At 44.6% G+C, this 21,683-nt stretch overlaps 1 protein-coding gene across 2 annotated transcripts in view; it reads right to left on the reverse strand.

Moving 5' to 3' along the window:
- SLC43A3 (solute carrier family 43 member 3) overlaps window positions 1-21,683 on the reverse strand; it is a 242,619-nt gene that overhangs the window by 89,286 nt on the left and 131,650 nt on the right. For both annotated transcript variants that reach the window (XM_082268265.1, XM_082268266.1), the window contains exon 7: window positions 6,864-6,997. In XM_082268265.1, coding sequence (XP_082124391.1) covers window positions 6,864-6,997 — 134 coding nt within the window. The remainder of the gene's footprint in view (window positions 1-6,863; window positions 6,998-21,683) is intronic.

Raw genomic sequence — 21,683 nt, forward strand, 5'->3', positions numbered from 1 at the left:
GTAATTGATGTTGTTTTAAAGCCAAAGGGTATTCACATATTGACTTGCTTTAGATTTCTCTTCTGTTAGCTCACTACATTTTTTAAATTGATAAAAATAAAAAAGTGAAATATATATTTTTGAAAGCATTCTACATTACGTTACTTCTTCACACCTGCTTAAAACCTTTGCACAGTACTGTACATAGAGACAGCAAAATGTTGAAGTAAGATATTTCTTTTGCAACTAGAACACTTCACAAATTCTGAATAAACCTTAATAATACAAAGAAGATTAATATCTCAAAAATCAAACTGTCAATATTTCTGCCGAATGCAAAATTTTAGCATCTTTTGTGTCCAGATCAACAGACTGTATGCCTTTCATAACCTAGGACCCATCAATTTTTTTTTCTGTTTCAATCCTCTTATTAAAGGGTTATTTTTCATTTTAGTAAGGATAAAGCTGGCCATAGATGGTGCAATTTTCTTTTCTGCAAGCACATAGTAGGTACAGCAAACTCTTAACGATCGAACTAGACAATCAAAACCAACCAGGGGTGGTCAAAAAAGAAAATATTGGCTGGGCAATTTACAAGAGTGCTGGTATATAGGGTAGAACCTAGTTTCTGCTCCATACTGCTCTCTAGGACAACAGTTAAAAGACCAACTAGTTGCTGTACAACTCTCATCACAACTAATAAAAGGAAATTGTTATACATATTGTCGAATACATACAGTATCTCACAAAAGTGAGTACATCCCTCACATTTTTCTAAATATTTTATTATAGTTTTTCATGTGACAACACTGAAGAAATTACACTTTGCTGCAGTGTAAAGTAGTAAGTGTACAGCTTGTATAACATTGTAAATTTGCTGTCCCTTAAAATTAACTCAACACACAGCCATTAATGTATAAACCACTGGCAACAAAACAATGTCCAAATTGGGCCCATCTAGCCATTTTCCCTCCCTGGTGTCATGTGACCTGTTAGTGTTACAAGGGTTCAGATGTGAATGGGGTGCAGGGTGTTTCATTTGGTGTTATCATTCTGACTCTTTGATACTGGTCACTGGAAGTTCAACAGGGTGTCATGACTTGGCCGGGAGTCGATCTGGTGATCAGGTTTGTTCTGGGTCGTCTCCCTGCTGCCTGGGCCACTGGGTGATTCCAATTATGAGCAAGCTTCTCATTATCTTCTACCTTTTAGTATGAGACTCTTGCTCCACCCAATGGCCAGCTGTAGTCAGTTACCTGATCTTATGACCTATAAATACCCTCTTCCACTTCCTGCTGGCGCCTTAGGATAGGCTTTGCTTCCTGTTTTGTCTGCTGTTATGTTCTTTTCTAGTTGCGGAAAAGCCTCCGACCACTCTTCGGATCATCCTCTTGGATTGTACCGAACTCGGCTTTCTCTCGACCTCTCTTCTGGACTTCACTCCCTTGGGGTCTGGCTTCTGACCTACTACTCCTAACCATGAGTCCTTTACATGTTTATTGTTCCCTGAGTTTACTTGTTGCACTTTCATTTGAGGTCCCGATATTTCGGCTACTGGTGAGGAAACCAAAGGAGCGGTTGGCGTCTCTGGCAGGCCTAACTGTATCCTAAGGCCAGATGGACCTCAACGAGTTGGTGCAGGCTGTCTCTTTTCAGGGACAACTACTGGGTGAGAAGGCCAACCATGTTAAGTCGTGGGAAGAGAAACTAGTAGCCATTACGTTTATGTTGTCCTCCATGTCTACTGCGCAGGTTCCCAGTCCTGCTGCTCTTCTGTTTAAAGAGTCCCATCTACTTAATGATTTCTCCATGTCTATTGCACATGGTCCCAGTCCTTCTGCACCCAACGTTCAAGGGGCTGTAGCTAGGGAATTGGTTGCCGTGGTAAACACCGTGGGTCTGCAGGCTCCTAAGATACCACTTCCTGAAAAGTAAGGTGGCAACCCTTCTGATTGACGGGGTTTTCTCAATCATTGCCAGTTGCACTTTAGGAATCAGCCCTCTGTTTTTGCCTCTGCTCAGGCCAGGATGACATTTCCTTACTTAAAAGCAAAGCTTTGACCTGGGTGTCACCTCTTCTGGAGAAAGAGTCTCCTCTACTTAATGATTTCTCCACCTTTACAAACATTTTTGAAAGCATTTTTGACGCTCCTGACAGGATGTCTGCGGCGGAGTGTAGTATCCTGGGCAGGTCAGTGTTATTCCACCATGGCCTTTATTGATTCTAGTGTTGGCGGTGTGTTGCTTGAGGCAGCACTGGTTAAAAGACTTCAGATTCCTATCTTTCTCCCTGTTCCGGGGGAAGAGTGAGAGAGGGGGACTCTCTCTCTGCCATGCGCATTTTGTATGCCCAGGGACTTTTGTCATTTGGGATATATCTCTTGTTACACTGAGCATGCTCAAACACTTTGCTGTTTAAACCATATCTTTGGATAAACTGAGCATGCTCAGCCACTTTACTGTTTGACATCTAAAATTAAATAAGTAGATAATGCACTCCTTGCTCTCCATCTCACATAAATCTTAACCCAAACTCCCTTAGCTGTCTTCACAAACCACATGCAATACCATTGCTGATGAAAATGTAAAATGAATAACAATTTGGTATGTTGTTTACTATTTCCAAATGATAAGTTTTTTCACCACAAAAATGTAATGTGTACCAACATCATTAATCCAATTCAAAATATCATTACCAAAATTCAGAGGGTAACACCACTATTCTACATTCAAACGCCAATATTCAAAAAAGATCACAGAATAAATCAAGAAACAGAACTCCTGACTGATATAGATACACCACCTATAGGTAAATGGCCCAATAAATTTACTTTTTTGTTGTAGGAGGGTTCCACCACCATTGCAAATTTTGCCATATGCGTTCCACGGGGAAGGACAAGAAGCTGCCTTGTGAATTCCACACCAGAACCAATTGCAGCCTCTTACCAACAAAAAAAAGCCTCAAAATTAGAGATGGGCACATAGGAGCATGTTGAAAGTAATCAGACATACCCAGCCTTGGAGCCAGATGGCATTTCACAGAAACAGATTGCTCAATGGCACTCAGGACTTCCAGGGAACATCTGAATTGATTAACTTTAGGCACCCCATGGACTTAGGGCTGTTTAACACCACAGAGATGGAGGCTCCATGCATGTGGCAGCACAGTGGCTAAATGCAATAATTTTGAGAATGTACTGCATAACTCAGCATCAACCTAGAGAACATGAATCTGTACTCAATGTGAAGTGAGGTGAAAGTGAGCCCAAACATAAAGAGTCCAATATCTCAAAAGTAACAGAAGAAAGAGAGAAATCTTGTGGACTTTCAAAACATACCTGTATCCTGAGGTGAATTCTGGAACAGACCATATTCATACTTGAAAACATGTTCTGATTATATAGGAAAGAATCAGTTTAGTGAAGAAAATGCAACACGTCAGTATCATAGAAAAAGCTCAGTCACATTGAAGGGGGAATGTCGCCATCTAGGGACTTTTTTGGAAGTGTTGAAACAGAATTTATGTGGAATAAATTTAAAAAAGGTGGACTTTATGTGCTCCAAAATTCCCCCTCAGAATAAAATAATAAATCAATTTAATCTAGAGTGTATTGAAAACTTATAAGGATAAGTTCAAGATAACACTTATTTTGTCTCAAGTCTCCAGAAGGCAAATGATATTGAAAATAGATATCAAAGCACTTCTGAGAGAAAATATGATAACTTATATATAGGTTCTATGTAGGCAGTACCTTGAAAGACAATGAACAACTTTTCAAAAGCTAGTGTAATAAAGCATCATCTCTCAAGCGCATTTTGTGGCCAGGACATAGATCCTTAGCCGCCAAAATGAGCTGATCTCAAAAAAGACAGAGCAAGCGTTGTAAAGGTCTAAGGAAAGACTATACATGGTCAGTTATCTGTTATAAACTGTATTCTTGCGAAGTGTGTTATTCCTGAAAGACATCTATCAAAGAGAATCAGGGTTGGCTGTGGTTGCTAGCAATGTAGCCGGGGCCTTCTGAGATTTGGCAGTCTGTAACCTGTTCAGTATGTACGTGCTCTCCTGTGGGCAGGGGATGAGGGTACGCTACCCTTGCCAGGGTTGCGCCTGTGTGTGGGTGAAGTAGATGGGTTTGGTGAGAACTGGTGTCTCCTAAGAAAGGCTGAATCCTCACGATGTAGAGTGTCCATGACCTCAGCTTGTTGATTAAAGTGTGGTCCACTCACATGCGACCATCCAGGGATTTCTATCTGGGGAATGCCTAGGGTGATGCAAAAGTTTGCAGTGTCTTCAGGGTGCCTGAGTGATGCGAAGTGTCCTCTGGAGCCGGCGAATAAGCAAAATGGAAATTTCTATTTTTATGGATCTTCCCTTTCCCGCAAAATGTTTAATAGTGGCTGTAAGTCTTTACGTTTTTGCAAAGTGATCGGGGAGAGGTCTTGAAACAGCTTTATTTCAGAGCCCTGAAAAAGTATGCGACCTCTAATCCTGGTGTTGTGAAGTATCTCCTCTTTTAGTTTGATTTGGGCTAGACATCCAATTATGTCCCTGGGTGGGTCAGACTCCCTTCCCTTGGGTCTCAAAGCCCTATGAAGGTGCTCGATCTCTATTGGGGTGTCAGGTGGTCTTCCCAAAAGATCATTAAAGATTGTAAGGGCGGCCTGTGTTATTTGTGCAGGTTCAACAGATTCTGGGAGCCCCCGAATACGGATGTTGTTCCTGCGCTGTCAGGGAACTTCCCACAAGAGAGCTGGATCTTCCGTCCACACTAATGCAGCGACGCCCAGTGGCCTATTTAAACCAGCCTGCTCCAGCCATTAGTTGCTGGATGATCTTCAGCTTCCTGTTTCCTGTTTCCTGAGTTCCTGTTCCTGTTTACTTGGATTACCTGTTACCGACCCGGCTTGTCTCACCTGTCTTGTCTCTCCTCCTGGCTCCGACCATCGGCTTGTTTACCCACTCTGCTTCAGTCTGCTGTTCCCGTGTATGACCCCCGGCTTGCTCCTACGGACTCCTCTACTGCTTGATGAACTGTGTTTGACCCCTTGGCTTGATCTTGACCTCGCTCTTGTCGCACGCCTGGCTACCTTCTCCAGTCACCTTCAAGGCATCCTGCATTTCAGCACGCACTACGTGTCTACAACCACCGTAGTCACCTCTTTACCGGAGCTTGCCGCAGCTGGCGACCCCTGTTCCTTTGGGCACAGCATTCCCTGTCTCCACCTCCAGGGGTGCCTTGCACTTAGCCACAAGGGAAGCCCTCTCAGCACCTCGGCCTCTGATCAGGTACATGATATGCGCCCTCTATTCTCAAGATCCTCCAGGTGTCTGTGCAGGTCTCTGAGTTGTGTGGAGTGGTCTGATAAATCTCTCTGTGCACTTAGGATGTCTGTATCATGTCTGTCTGTTATTTCTTCACCTTCCTTAAGCCTGCCAGAGATGTTATGCATTTCCTTCTTAAGATCAGCTATGGCTGCTGATAAAGTGGATTTGATGTCATCAGCTATGATTTTAAGTTCTTGTAGGGAAACGCAGTGTGAGGATGCTGAGTGTCCAGGGGTGTCAGAGGGCTTGCTGAGGGCAGGAGAGAGGAGTGTGGGGTCGCTTGAGGTGGTGGGTTTTGTCCCCTGGGGGCTGTGTGTCTCACTCACCTCCTTGCTGGCTGATTCGGCCTGTGCTGCAGCATGTGAGGCCTCTCCTGCCAGCCTCTTGAAAATGTCCGGAATCTGGACCCCTGATCATAGATCTTGACCCCTGGGGGATCGAGAGCGTGTGGAGGATGAGGATCGATCATTCTTCCCCATTTTGGTGCTGAAGAAAGCCGCGGATTCTGCAGATGGATGGCAGGAGCTCTCTCCTCACATGTCTGCTGCCATAGACGTCCAGGCCACGGCCCCTAATTTATATATTTTTTATACATTGTAGTATTTTTTTCATATGTTTGTTTTTTGAGTACTGTTCCCACAACCTATATATTTGAATTAGAATTAATGAAACTAGAACATGATTGGTTTAATAAATTCTTGGACTTTTTAACACCATGTGCTGGTGACAAATTTCTCTCTATACTGTATGAAAACACATAAGTGTAGTAGTGTTGCAAAATGTAATAAAACAACAATTAGCAACTCACATAGGGATGAATGTAAAATGCTTGTCATCACAGTTAGGAAGGGGCCATGTCCAGAAGAGGCGTCAGTGAAAAGGAACACTGGCAGAAGAGACACCAGTAGTAATCAGATAGTGTAAAGATCATTGTATATAGTCCTGTGAAGGTATTGCCCTGGGTCAGTTTGCTGCCAAAATTTCAAGGGGTGAACACTGCTGTTGGGAAGTGACGGTATGGTGTCCTAGGAGTTTCATAGGAATACATACAAGCGATCTTCACACTATCTGATTACTACACGCGTCTCTCCTGCCAGTGTTCTTACTACAGCTATTCACTGATTCCTCTTCTGGATGAGACCCTTTCCTGACTGTGATAACAAGCATTTTACATTCATCCTTATGTGAATTACTAATTGCTGTTGTTTTAATACATTTTGTATCATCTACTACACTTAGTCTGCACACTCTACTGTGTTTTCTTGCTATTTAGAGAAACCTTCAGTCTCTTAGAAGTGCTGCACAAAGTGTATTGGATTTACCACACCATGGAATTTAAATACTAAGAACTTCCCCAGAGGATTCGGTTTTCATTAAGTGTCTGCCCCTATTTTCCCAACTAAACCTCTGCTGCATATTACTCACAATTTTCTGTATGTTGTATGCTGGTTAACAGGCTCGTTGTTGCTGCAGAACCCTCTTACTCTTGACTCCTCCCAGAAAGAAGTACAAGATGGTATAAGGGAATAACTAGTAAACCTATAATGACACTCACCATGTTTTATCAGGCTATTTCTAAAAGTTTCTTCTTGTAAGTCATTTGCATCTTGCCGTTTTTCTCTTTTATTAGGTGGCACTGAAGAGTTGATCGATTCTATTTTTTTAGGAATGTTTTCTCCACAGTTCACACTAGGGAAGAAAGAAAGAGGACATTGACTAAAATGACTAGCAATATAGGCAGGGGAGATGTCACATTTTTGGCACAATGTGTTGTAATTTATTGTTTTTCATTAAAATTATTTTTTGAATTATAGACACCATAAATATTCTAAAGACCAATTTGTGGAGAACTAGGAATGCCTATTTCTGTAGACCCTCACTTACACATTATCAACAATCCACAGTCCTCAATGCTAACTTCAACCCAACTGCATCTGCAGGAGGGTTAGCCATGCAGTGCTAAGAATGCTAAGCTACAGAAGATTGCTACACTGTACAAAAGGCTTGTGTCAGAGTGACACTCCTGTTACGTTAGAGATTGCTGTTGTGTCACAAGTTTAGGTAGGTGTTGAGCCACAGCCATATGGAGAAGGAGACATTGCTGTTCATTCTTCTCTCTCACTACTGAGATCCTGATGTTATGTTGCACCATTTTTCTCTGGCCAGCAGGAGGAGAATTAAAGCCAAGCAAGCCCATAGACTTCTACTGAGAGTGCTAAGAATCCTGGGAGTGTTAGTTTAAAACAGTAGCCATATAATAGGATCAATAGACTCTATACAATACACTTCCCAATAAACACAGTTTGGATATTCTCTTTTTGGATATTCAACTGCCAGCGGGAGACCAAACCAGCAGAGATCTGATCCTGAGACTGGGAGCACAGCAGTGCTCATGTTACAACACCATCACTGCTCCAGCACTCTCCACTCACCCTCTGCTTCCCACTGCTGATCACTAGAGGTTTTCAGGGAGAGACTGAGGGGGCCCCTCTTCTACAGTGAGAGGTCACTGCAGCATCCCAGGGACTGGTGAGAGGGCTACTTGCCCATTGCTGATACTGCTAGCAGGGACTCAGCCACTGAGAGTAGGACACCAAATATACCCAATCCGTAATGCACCCATATTGCACTCTATACTGCACCTATAACAACATTATATCAGATTATACCAAACCTTTACTGCAAGACTATACTGTACCTATACTGTACTTTTACTGCATGCAGGTTAACTTACTGTAGACTGTCGTTACAGGAGTTGTAAAGGCAGAAGGTTTTTTCTTTATCATAATGCATTCTATGCATTAAGATAAAAAGCCTTCAGTGTGCAGCAGCCCCCCTAACACTTACCTGAGGTCCATCTCTATCCAGCGATGTTCACAAGTGTCCCAGCCGACCGAGATTCTCCTTCCTGTTCAGATGAGACACAGCAGCAGCGCCATTGGCTCCCAGTGCTGTCAATCGAAGTCAGCTAGCCAATTAGGGGAGAAAATGGGCCGGGCCGGTTCAGGGCTCTCTGTCTGAATGGACACAGGGAGCTGTGACTCGGCTGAGGTGCCCCCATATTGTATGTATATGACACTAAACATGTCAGAGGGGCTGAGGTTCTTGAGAAGGTCGAGGTAAAGAACCAAAGACTCATTCTATCTGGTGCTCCTACGGGTGTAGCACCACACAAGATGCTGTTTAAACAGATAAGATAGCAAATATCTGAGAGTAAAGACCAACCAAATAAATTCCTTGTGCTAGCAAGACTCTTGACAAAATAGCCAACTCATCAAAATCTCCAACCACGTCACTTCTGGTGCAGCTGAGTCACGATCAGCTGGCGTGACGTCAACACTGCGCATGTGCAGATCATCGGAGGTCTAGGGAAATGATAGACCACTGCCATGTTGGCACACCTAAAACATTTCTGATTCCCCATCCTATTGGTAAACTCGGGTAAACAGTGGCCGCTCACTGGAATTTTATTATAACATGGTGGCCTATCGGCAAAAACCCTTTCATAGAACTATAGAGGAAGATCAGATGGTCCCGAGTTTACCAATAGGACAGGGAATCAGAAATGTTTTAGGTGTACCGCCATGTTAGTACACCCAAAACATTTCTGTTTTCCCCCTTTTTCGTAAACTTGGTAAGTTTTATAAAAGGGGCTTTACCAGCAGGCTGCCATGGTACAATAAAATTCCAGTGAGCGGCTGCTGTTTACCAGAGTTTACTAATAGGACCGAGAATCAGAAATGTTTTAGGTGTACAAACATGGCGTTGTTCTATAATTTTCCTCGTCTGCCGACAATCTGCGCATGCGCAGTAGTGATTGGGCCGCAACAGAAGTGACGTGGTTGGAGATTTTGACGAGTTGACTATTTCAGCATCCCCCAACAGAAGTCCGCTGGTGCACAATAGATGCCATGGAAACCAGGACGCTGCTTGGTTACATGGGCCAATAGGTGGCCATCATTGCGACCAATCGGTAACAGTTGGCTGACCCCTTTTTAAATGTTGCATTTTCTTTATTTGATGTTCTTTGTCCATGTGGGTCAGTATAACATCAACCTGTATTATAGTTTGTATTTTGTTTATTGATGTGATATCTAATGGTGTTCCTTCTGTTATAGATGATTATTCATAACCATGTACTCCTGAAGAAGAAAGCTATATTCTGTCTATTTCGAAATGCATTGGATGATTTATTTCTCCTTGTTTCAATTTGTGGACAGAAGCACTTGGTTATCTCCACATACCTCTAACGACAGATGTGTTAAAACCGCATAATTCTTTTTTTTTTTTTAAATATGTACTAATAAAACTGATTATATTTTTTACATATACAATTGGTTTTGCACTTTAAAGTGCCAATAAGAGGTTGTATTGCTCCATGATAACAAGTGGGTGAACTGGCGGAGGTTGAAAAGGTTTGGTCCAGTATACCCCACTGCAAGGTGTGATAGACCCAAAAATTTCCTGGGCACTGAAGACACTGATACACAATACATGCAGAGACCCTGGGTAAGTTCCATTCCTCAAACAGACAAGTCCGGCCTAACTGCATTTGCTCAACAGCAGAGGATTCTTGGTCTGAGCTGGATGTTAGATAATTATTCCAAATTCATAATTTGGCACTTATTGGAATTATATTATATTCATGGCAAACTTGCAAAATATATTTGGTTTTATGATTAATCATAATATTAATATGAGTGAATGACCTTCATCAGGTGATTAGTGATGAAGTTCTTCAGCTGAGGCAATAATACTGTATGTCAGATATTTCTGGTGTATTTAGCTAGTTGGAGGATGACATATAAGGTATCTGGTATAGAATGTCATGGGAAGTCAAGAATAGACAGGATCTATGTAATATGAGGAATAATACATATATTTGTTTAAATAGTGTTAGTTGGGATTAGTGTAATCTCAGCCATAATTAATAGTATTTGTATTGATTTACAAACATTTTGTATAAATTGGTAATATGTGTTATTTAAAGCGGAGTTCCGGCCACAAAATCGACATAGACGATTTTGGGCCATCCGCTTGCTTATGGTCACCTGAAAATAAATGGATAGTTAAGATTTTTGTATTGTTTACTTACCTTGTTATTGAAGAAAAATATACTCACCTTTCTTCCACTTCCTCCCTCTGCGGCCGCGGCCCGCGCCGTCACTTCCTCTTTGCATTGATTCCTGGGAGCTGAACGTCATCGCTCCCAGGAATCAATGCGCCTGCACAGGCCCCACTCGTCAGTTCCGGTGCAGGCACCTCATTCCCTGCTAAACAGCTTCTGGGCATGCCCAGAAGCTGTGGAGGGATGACGCGCCCACACCGGAAGTGACGAGCGGGGCCGGTGCAGGCGCATTCTGGGAGAAGAGGACACGGAAGAGGACGCGCTGGCTTCAGCTGCCCACACCTGAGATGGCAGCGCTGGAGAAGAATTTTTCAAGGTAAGTATTTCTTCTAAAAGGTAAGTGCGACCCGGGACAGTACAGAGGCTATCCATTGTGGAATGTACTAGCCCTGACTGTCCCAGGGGTATTTTTATTGAAAAAATATTTTCGTGGCCGGAAATCCGCTTTAAGTAGCTCTTTGGTTATATGACATAACATGACATTAGCTACGTTACATGAACAAGAATAGAGTGTTACATGTGGGCTTGTCAATCAAAGTCCATATATATGACTTATTGAATTTAGTACTTCCTCTTGTAAAGAAATAGCTGAAGTTAGCAGAAATTATGTATGCCATACAAAGTTTTGAGCGTTATGAAGTTATGACAGATGTCTACATGTAAGATATAAGCCAAGAGATCCATATTCACGGGGTCACACACTAGGAGAGATTACATAAACATCATAGACACATACTAACACAAAGACAGTCCATTTCTATAGACGTCATTTCCTGCTTCTTCTTGAATATGCTGCTTAGAATAGGACATGGAAGGACACATGCCAGACCGCTGTTCTGTCAGCAATGAACACAGAGCTCCTGTGTTCCCTCTGTTCATTCTATAAGCCCATCCCCCACACAGTTAGAAAGCACCCCCTAGGGACACATTTAACCCTTTGATTGCCCCTGGTGTTAATCCCTTCCCTGCCAGTGACATTAGTACAGTAACAGTGCATAATTTTAGCACTGATTACTGTAGTAATGTCACTGGTCCCCCCAAAATTGTCAATAAATGTCAGTTAGGTGTCCAATCTGTCTGCCAAAATATTGCAGCCCTGCTAAAAATCGCTGATTGCCGCCATTACTAGTAAAAAATAAATAAAGGAATAAAAATGACATAAATCTTTCCCCTAGTTTGTAGACGCGATAACTTTTGCGCAAACCAATCAATATACACTTACTGGGATTTTTTTTTACCAAAAATATGTAGCCGAATACAAATTGGCCTAAAATTATGAAATTTTTTTTAATTATTTTTATCGATAATGTTGTATAGCAGAAAGTGAAAAATATAGTTTTTTTTTCAGAATTGTTGCTCTTTTTTTGTTAATAGTGTAAAAAATAAAAATCGCACAGGTGATCAAATACCAACATAAGAAAGCTCTATTTGTGGGGAAAAAAAGGACATCAATTTTATTTGGGTACAGCATTGCACAACCACGCAATTGTCAGGTAAAGTAACACCAGAGATGTATAGTAACTAAGTAGAACTACTTCACTACTGTACCTAAGTACCGAAAGGCGGTATCTGTACTTTCCTGGGGTAGAATTTTTTTCTCCTACTTCCACTTTTACTTCACTACATTTTTTCGATGATTTCAATACTTCTACTACGATAATTTTTTTTTTTGTGCTGCATAGTTACTCGTTACAATTATAAAAATTACCACTGCCAGAACAGTAGATGGCAGCTTTCATGAAGTTCAAAAAAATGTGTATAATGTCATGTGTAAATCAGCGCATACGAAAATAAATGCTACTGTATGTATAAATAAAATGGTCTACATATCTGCTGTTAAGAGGAAAGAGAACCTCCCCCAACCAAGGAGAGTCACAAGCGTACATAGACCTTTTTTCTGGTAAGAGGCTGATTTAGCTTTTTTCACTGGAAGTTGAGAGCACAGGTTTTTCAGTTTTGTTTCACTGGAAGAGTCTTTTTGTAACGCTCTGCTATTTATAATTAGGGGTTTGGATCTTCAGCTGCAGATAACCACTCAGTAGTATTGTAGAGAATATGTTAAGTCACCCGACCTAACTCTCTTTACTCATCATAGTGGTTGGAATGAGTTTCTGGACACACAAAGCACATACACTAGCAAAAGCACAGCAGTTCAGTATTATGCAGCAAATGATATAGCAGGCAGTAATTAAATACTCAGGGCTAGTAGTTTAGGCACACAGAATAGCAAGCAGACATATAAAGGGAATCCTCCTTAATAAGAAAGGTGCATGTGAGCCAGGTTCAAGAGTAACAATGGTAGCAGTACTGATATTGAGAGGGGGTTCCCTGTGGGGTACTCAGGAGTAGTAGCAATCTCAGTGTAAGGCAACAGCAAGTAGTGTTCAATTGTATTAATGGTAGCAGAGATATATTGAGAGAGGGTCCCCTGTGGGGTACTTATCGGTAGCAGCAAACCCAGGAAGGCATCAGCAAGCAGAGAATCAGGAGAGAAGAATGGTGGGAGATGCTTCGGTTCTGTTGGTTAAGGCAGCGGTGCAGGAATCCTCGGTAGGCACAGGGAAGATATGGGTAAGGCTTCCGGTATGAGCGGTTGCACGAACGGTTTGTTTGTGCAAACCGCTGATTGAAATAGGCGCCTAGAGCGGCACCCGAGAATGACGTCACAGGCGACGTCAGCGCCATGCGTCACATGCGTTCCACCTGACCGAGGGGTGGAACGCAAACAGGAAGTCCGGAACCAGGAAGTAGAAGATTCTTACACTATTTGGATATTATTTTGCACTTAACTTCATCCGCCAGGTAAGGGGGAAATCGACAAGGTGGTGGGAGTCTGCACCTATTATTTGGAACAGCACCTGTTTGATTCCTGCACCTTTGAAAATATATTCATCTTGTTTTGTCACATATATATGGTATTATGGCATTATGGCATTATATATATGGACTTTTTATTGACTTTGATTTCAAACACTCTTCCTTTATTTCATTATTGGAATATATTGTTGTATATCACATTGGTTTATATATGATTTAGCGCACCAATAAGCTGTGGAGAAAAAAAAAACATGCAGGGAAGAGAAGGAGGGATGCTTTAAAGGGGGAAGGGGGGGACATACTTTATCTGTTTTTGTTTACAAAAAGTTACAGCCAAAGGAATTGTGATTGTCCTTTAGGTTAATCATTTGAAATAATAAAAACCAATATGATGTTCAAACTTTTGACTTTTTTCTTTAATACCTACAAAACACAGTACTTGTACTTTTACTTTCAGTACTTGAGTAGCAATTTTTTTAAAAAAAAAACTACTGGTACTTTTACTTTCGGTACTTGAGTAGCAAAATTAAAAAAAAAAAACTACTTGATATACTTAAGTACAAAAAATGTTGAATACTTTAGTACTTCTACTCAAGTCACTTTTTGATTGAGCACTTGCACTTCTACTCAAGTCACTTTTTGATCTAACACTTGTACTTTTACTCAAGTATGGGTTTCGAGTACTTTATACAAGTGTGAGTAACACAGTGCCAAATTGCAAAAAATGCCCTGGTCATTAAGGGGGAAAAGCTTCTGGTCCAGAAGTGTTTAAAAGGGATTTTTTGAGAAAGATGGTTATACAGAATGTTGAGAAAACGGAAAATTTATATCAAATACTTACCGTAATTTTCCTTTCCTGATGGACTCCATGGCAGCATACGTATCAGGGTTTGGCCCCGCCTCCAAACCTACCCATAGGACCTCACTCCCATAAATCTTTGCTCCTGTTCAGCACACGTGTTCTGTAACTATCCTCCACAGAAATCCGGGAGGGAACTCCTGCTGCCATGGAGTCCATCAGGAAAGGAAAATTACGGTAAGTATTTGATATAAATTTTCCGTTTTCCTGACAGACTCCATGGCAGCATACGTATCGGGAAATAACTCGCCGTACACACAGGGTGGGCAGGTGCTGAACAGAAAAGTTTAATGCATTTTGTCAAACAGACAGGACTTGCAAACCGAAATTCACAGAAGAAAGAGCCGCTGGCTCAACACAGTAATGGGATAAGAAAGTGTTAATAGAGGACCACGACGCTGCTCTGCAAATGACTTCAGGAGCCACATGTCTGGATACTGCCCAGGAGGTAGAGATGCTCCGCGTCGAATGAGCTGTAACTACTGCTGGAGGGGTCAAGCCCTTAGCCCTATAAGCCCACTGGATGGTCTGGATGATCCAAGAGGAAATGGATCTCGTCGAGGCTCTTGAACCTTTGTTTTTTCCATAGAAGGTAACAAAGAGATGTTCTGATTTTCTGAAAGAGGAAGTGGCATCTAAATATTTCTTAATACACACTCCAACATCCAGCGGATGAACCGAAGATTCTTCCTCTTCCTGTCTAAAGGTTGGTAATACTGTTTCTATGTTTTCATGGAAGACAGAAGTCCTTTTTGGTCTCGCATCCAGCATGGGGATGAGCACCACTCTGTCAGGAAAAAAGGTTAAGAAAGGCTCTTGTGTCCCAAAGGACCCAATTTCCGACACTCTCTTTGCTGAGGTTATAGCTACTAGAAACACTGTTATCAGTGTAAGCTCTCTTATGGTCAAGGAATCAGACATGTCCTGAATCTGACACGCCAGGAAATCCAGAACTAGTGGCAGATCCCACTTGGGAAACCTGGGTTTTCTCTGAGGTCTGATTCTCACTGCCCCTTGGAAGAACTGACGAATTAGGGCATGAGTGGCCCAGGAGATCCCTGTAAAAGTGGAAATAGCCGAGACCTGGACTCTGAGCGAACTCACTGATAGAGGCAAATCCAGTCCTGATTGGAGAAAGCTCAATACATCCTGGATCTTAATTGAAGATTGAGGATCAGGCCTTGTATTCAGTTGTGCAGAAAATTTTTCCCAGATTCTCTGATACACCCTGTTCGTTGAGCTTCTTCTAGCACTAAGTAATGTCGAGATTGCCGTTTCTGGACAGCCTAAAGCCTGTAACCTCCTCCTCTCAACATCCAGACCCTGAGATGTAAACGGTCTGGGCACGGATGGAGCACAGACCCCTGGGACAACAGATCCGGTCTGAAGGGTAGCGGAATTGGGTCTCGGACACTGAGTAGTGTCAGAAGGGGAAACCATGGCCTGTTCGGCCAGAAGGGAATCACCGCCACTACCTCCACTGGCTCCGACCTGAGTCTCCGAAGGAACTGCAACACAATCGGAATTGGTGGGAAGGCGTATGCCCTGTGGAATCTCCACTGATCCGAGAGTGCATCTATCCCTGATGCTTGTGGATCTCTGAATCTTGAGTAGTACTTCGGCAGTTTGTGATTGCAGGGGGAGGCGAAGAGGTCTACCTCTGGAGAAAACCCCAATGTTAGGATCCAGTTGAACGTTTCCGTGTGAAGGGACCACTCGTTGTTGTCCAGATCCACTCTGGACAAGAAGTCTGCTTTGACATTCTGGACTCCTGGAACATAAACCGCTGAAAGATTCGAGAGATTTTTCTGTGCCCAGGACATAATCGGCTCCACTTCCCTCAATAGGGACCAGCTGCGTGTTCCCCCTTGTTTCCTGATGTATGCCACTGCTGAGGTGTTGTCCAGGCGCAGCATGACAGGTTGGTCTTTTGTCAGGTGAGCAAATGCTCGAAGAGCTTGGAATGCTGCTCGGAGTTCTAGTATGTTGGATACTATTCCTCGAGTGGAAAATTCCCACCTGCCCTGTGCCACCTCCGACAGACAGTGGGCACCCCAGCCTATGTTGCTGGCATCCGAGGTAACCACTACCCACGGAGCTGGCTTCAGAGAGTGGCAGTTCAGCAGGTGGTCTCTGCATAACCACCAGGGGAGACTCGCTCTCATTGAAGGGGTTAAGAAGATGCGTTGATCCAGATGCCACGTATCCCATTGCTGAAGGAATCCCTTCTGAAAGGGTCTCATCCTCCACAGGGCCCACTTCACCATGGGGACTACTGCGACCATAGTCCCGATCACCTTCAGGCATTGACGTGCCTGAAGATGAGAGGATGAGAGGGCAAAGCGAATCCTGTCTCGAAGAGTCCCTATCTTTTCCTCTGGAAGAGAGATAGTCGCCTTCTCTGTGTCGAACAGAGCGCCCAAGTAGATCAGGGACTGAGTTGGAATCAGGTGACTCTTCTCCTTGTTGAGTAACCAACCAAACTTCTGGAGAGTGGACACGACCTGCTCCAGATGAACTAATAGTTGATCTCTGTCTTGGGACAACCGGAGTAGATCGTCCAAATAGTGGTGAAGACGGATACCTTTCAATCTCAGTAGGGCTACCACGGCCAATAAGATTTTTGAAAAGGTCCGTGGAGATGTTGAGAGCCCGAATGGGAGACAGATAAACTGAAGATGTAATCCTCCCACTTCGAACCGGAGAAACCTTTGAAAATCTTCGTCCACAGGGACATGAAAGTAGGCGTCTTTCAAGTCGATGGACACCATCCAATCTGCCGGCTGGACTGACTGCTGTATGGACAACAGGGTCTCCATTTTGAACCTTTCTTTTTTTATGAATTTGTTCAAGAAGGTCAAATCTATTACTGGTCTCCATGATCCGTTCTTCTTTTGGACCAGAAAGAGCGGAGAATATATTCCTTGGCCTCGCTCGGACTCTGGAACGGAGATGACAGCCCCTTGAGCAATGAGAGCTTCGACGTAAGAAAACAAAATCTGACGCCTTTCTTCTAGGCATGGTATGGCAGTAGGCAGGAACCTTGAGCCTGGCCTCTCCTTGAAGACCCACTTGTGGCCTGAAGACACCGTCCTGACGGCCCAGGGGTCCTGAATCGAAGCCGCCCAGACATGTCGGAAGGAGCGTAGACGCGCACCCACCCGACATGTCTGAGCGGGCCCACCTTCAAAAGGACTTAGTGGGCTCACGGTCCCCCGAGGAGACGTTCTTTGTCGTCTTCCTGGAAGACTGTCTTGATCTCCAGTTCCGGTTGAACTCCCGACCAGGTCTATAAGAACGAGCTTCCCTGGCCCGGTCAGGCACAAATTTTCTGGTAGGCTGTCCTTTCTTGACGTTGAACTGGCGCCGATCCTGGGGAAGAAACCCAGACTTACCGCCTGTAGCCCGGGTTATGGCCTCGTCAAGTTTATTCCCAAAAAGGGAGGACCCCTCAAAGGGAATACGGCACCAAACTTGCTTTGATGCCGGATCCGCAGCCCAAGGGCGGAGCCAAAGAGCTCTCTTAGCTGTGACCGAGGACAGCATAACTCTTGCCAATAGACGGATCAAGTCTATGGAAGCCTCCCCAAGGAACGACGCGCCCAGCCTAAGCTCCTGGATTGGAGCGCTTCTGGCCACCTCCTCCGAAACCGATCTGACCGATTCGTCTACCACATCAGCCCAAGACTCCATGGCTTTGGATAGAGCAGCCAAAGCCAGGACTGGTTTACAGGCCATACCTGCTGTAAGGTAGATTCTCTTCAAATCAGAGTCCATCCTTCGGTCCAACGGGTCTTTAAATGAGACCGTATCCTCTAATGGAAGGGTCACGTGCTTGACCAGTCTCATGACTGCTGCGTCAACTAGGGGAGGAGACTCAAGATGTTTCACGTCATCCTCTTTGAAGGGGTAAAGTTTAGCCAACTTGGATACTAAGGAATTCTTTCGTTCCACCTTTTTCCACTCCTCTAAGATGATTTCACCCAACTCTCCCAGGAAGGGAAAATTAACACGCTCCTTATTGAGCTGTTTAAAGTACTTCTTCTGCTTGGGAGGGGGAACAGCTGACTCTTCCCAATTTAAGGTCTCTCTGACCGCTTTAACCAGGGAAGGCACCAAGGAATATTCAAAACCCAAGCAGGGATCTTCATCTTCAGAGTCGCTACCCGACAAGAGCACCGACTGATGGCTTGTGTGGGTCGACTCGAAATCTTCCTGTACCTGTAGTGCTACAGGGGAAGGGCTTGGGGAAGCCATTGCAGTGTCTTGAGAACGACTGACACCCAACTCTGCCAAAGAGTCCTTTACCACTCTCTTGACCAAAGCCTCAATGCGTTGATCAGAAGTATCCCTTTCTCCCGCAGCCTGGGAGAAACATCTGTCACAGAAAAGCTTCCTCTCCGGGACACTAGCGCCACAGCCTCTGCAACCTGCTTTGTCAGGTCTCTGTGCGTGGCTGGCTGAAGTGGACGCTTTACGATGATGTGAGCCCGAACGGGACTTTCCAGTAGAGTGCCGGTGGCGAGAGCTTGAGCGCCTTTCACTTCTTTGAGAAGAGTGCCTAGTCTCTGAACGAGGAGGGCTGTGAACAAGAGAAAAAACAGAAAAAAACACAGACAGGAAGCTAGGAACACTTGAGTTCCTACCCCCACCCCCTATAACCCACAACCCCACCAAGAAGCCCCAAATACCTGTTAGGGGCGGGCTGACCACCGGAGGGCAAAGTAGCTTCCATTCTGATGCTGACCTACAAGAATGAGCCGGACAGCATGTCAGAAAAACCAGCAAAGCGGGGGGGGGGGGGGGGGTTGCTCCCAAACTGGGGCCAGTACTCACCAGGAACCAAGGCTAGCAGGCAGAGCGGCAGCGCACAGCAAAAAGACCACAAAACGAACGAATTCCGTATGTGTAACACCCAATATCAGCAGTGTGTACAAACACAACACTGCTGACAGCTCTGGGGTTTAAATATGGCGCCTGGTGACGTCATCAGCGATCGCCACCGACGCCAGCTTACTGCGCATGCGCCGTGCTTACACTGCGCATGCGCGAGAACCAAGCCTCGATCCCGAGGCGCCGCACATGCGCAGTAGCGCGCACCGGAGGCCGGTCAGGAAGTGAATCGCTGACCGGCCCCGGACCACTAGCCACCAGGGAAGGCAGGAGAAAAACCAGGTAAGACATAAAGGCACAAGCAAGCAATATATAAACAAAATAGCTGCCATGGAGGACTTTGTACTCACGGACCGCAGATCACCAGGGATGGATGCACACACCGGACTTATCTCATTCTTAGGGTACCGGCCACCCGCAGCAGCTGGGCTTTTTGGCCAAGGCTGCATACATCTTCGCCCCTACTCCATACCCCGCAGCAGCTGGGGCTTATTGGAGAGCTCCATACCCGACTGGTAGAGCCATCCATCACCCGGAATCCATCTTCAGGTAGGATATCAGGTAATCCTTTGGAGGACAAAAAAAGAACACGTGTGCTGAACAGGAGCAAAGATTTATGGGAGTGAGGTCCTATGGGTAGGTTTGGAGGCGGGGCCAAACCCCGATACGTATGCTGCCATGGAGTCTGTCAGGAAAAATAGACTCAATGGGTTCATCCAAATGCATTCAGATACATTAGATGTAAAAGGAAAACACCTTCAGGAATGCACACCAGTACATGTTTATACAGCTATATCCGAGAAAGCTTTGCCTCACATTCTAACATAAATACCGAGAAAGGTATTGATCAGTACTTGCTACTGCAGAACAGTCTAACACTAGAATAGGTTCTTCAATACAGAAAAAAGTTACGCATATTTCTAATTTTATAGAGATGAGAACAAAGGCATAGTCCATTGTCATCTCTGGGGTGATACAAAACAAGATTTTGTGCCATGAACAAAAGGAGATGTTGCATTCTGTCATATCTAAACTTCACAGTACATTTGTTTTATGCTTTAGGTAATCTGAGACAGGATAAGGACAGTACATTGTCATACAGAAGTTTTCTTTGAAGAAAAATTTAAAGTAGTATTATTTAACATATATAGGTCCATAAATATTGGGACATCGACACAATTCTAATCTTTTTGGCTCTGTACACCACCACAATGGATCTGAAATGAAACAAACAAGATGTGCTTTAACTGCAGACATTCAGATTTAATTTGAGGGTATTTACATCCAAATCAGGTGAAAGGTGTAGGAATTACAACAGTTTGTATATGTGCCTCCTACTTTTTAAGGGACCAAAAGTAATGGGACAATTGGCTGCTCAGCTGTTCCATAGCCAGGTGTGTGTTTTTCCTTCATTATCCCATTTACAAGGAACAGATAAAAGGTCCAGAGTTAATTTCAAGTGTGCTATTTGCATTTGGAATCTGTTGCTGTCAACTCTCAATATGAGATCCAAAGAGCTGTCACTATCAGTGAAGAAAGCCATCATTAGGCTGGAAAAACAAAATAAACCCATCAGAGAGATAGCAAAAACATTAAGTGTGGCCAAATCAACTGTTTGGAACATCCTTAAAAAGAAAGAACGGGGGGGAGGGGGGCGTGGCTAGCGGCCGACATGTGAGCAGCGCACATAGGGGGCTCCGGCGGCTTCACTAGATCCTGCAGTGATTGCGGCATAGATCCTGTGGATTCTCACTTCTCCTGGGACCCCGTTTGTGTCCTGCCTTCAGTGCCTACCTGCACGATGGTCAAGATCGGCTCACAAGGCTCTAAATCCTCGGGGACCTCTCGGAGCGGTCCAGGCCGGGAGGCCTCTCAAGATGGTGCCGGCGCTTCCTCTCAGCAAGTACTCCCGCCTCGGGACAAGCATGGGAGCACCCCGCCGGCATCTTCCCAGATCCCCACGCCATCAAGTAAGCCGGATGCTGCCTCTTCTCGGCCCGACCTCCTGCCACCATCAGGGACCACTTTGCGGACCCCCCCGCATCCTCTCGCGGATCACCTACAGCTCCGCAGGGCCTTGCGGAGGACCCCGACCCTTGGGAGGCTGAGGGGTCGTGGGAAGCGGGGGTGCCCTCTGTACCTGGCACACAGGAGGGGGTGAAAGAGGATGGGGGGTCTGCAGGAGGGGACCTCACACTACAACACATCATGGAGGCTATCCGCACTTGCCAGGCTGCATTAACATCTCAAATAGAGACTGTCAGGCTTGATCTCTCTATAGTGAAGCATGATATGCAGAAGATTCGTGCAAGGATTTCAACTGCAGAACAACGCATCAGTGCTGTGGAGGATACTGTCACCCCTCTAACTGCTAATGTGAGATCCCAACAGGGGGCTTTGCAGGACCATTCTACTAAACTGGGGGATCTTGAAGACCGCATGCGGCGAAACAATTTGCGTTTTATTGGCTTTCCGGAAAAATCTGAGGGCAGGGAAGTGGAGGACTTTCTGGAATCCTGGTTGAAAAACGTCATAGGGACTGATCACCTGTCGCCTCTATTTGCCATTGAACGGGCACATCGGGTCCCTATGCGTCCCCTCCCGCCTGGTGCGCCCCCGAGGCCCCTGCTGGCAAAATTTCTGCATTTCCGGGATAGGGAACGTATCCTGAGGGCCGC

The sequence above is a fragment of the Pelophylax lessonae genome (assembly GCF_965119305.1).
Source record: "Pelophylax lessonae genome assembly, chromosome: 9".
NCBI lineage: Eukaryota > Metazoa > Chordata > Amphibia > Anura > Ranidae > Pelophylax > Pelophylax lessonae.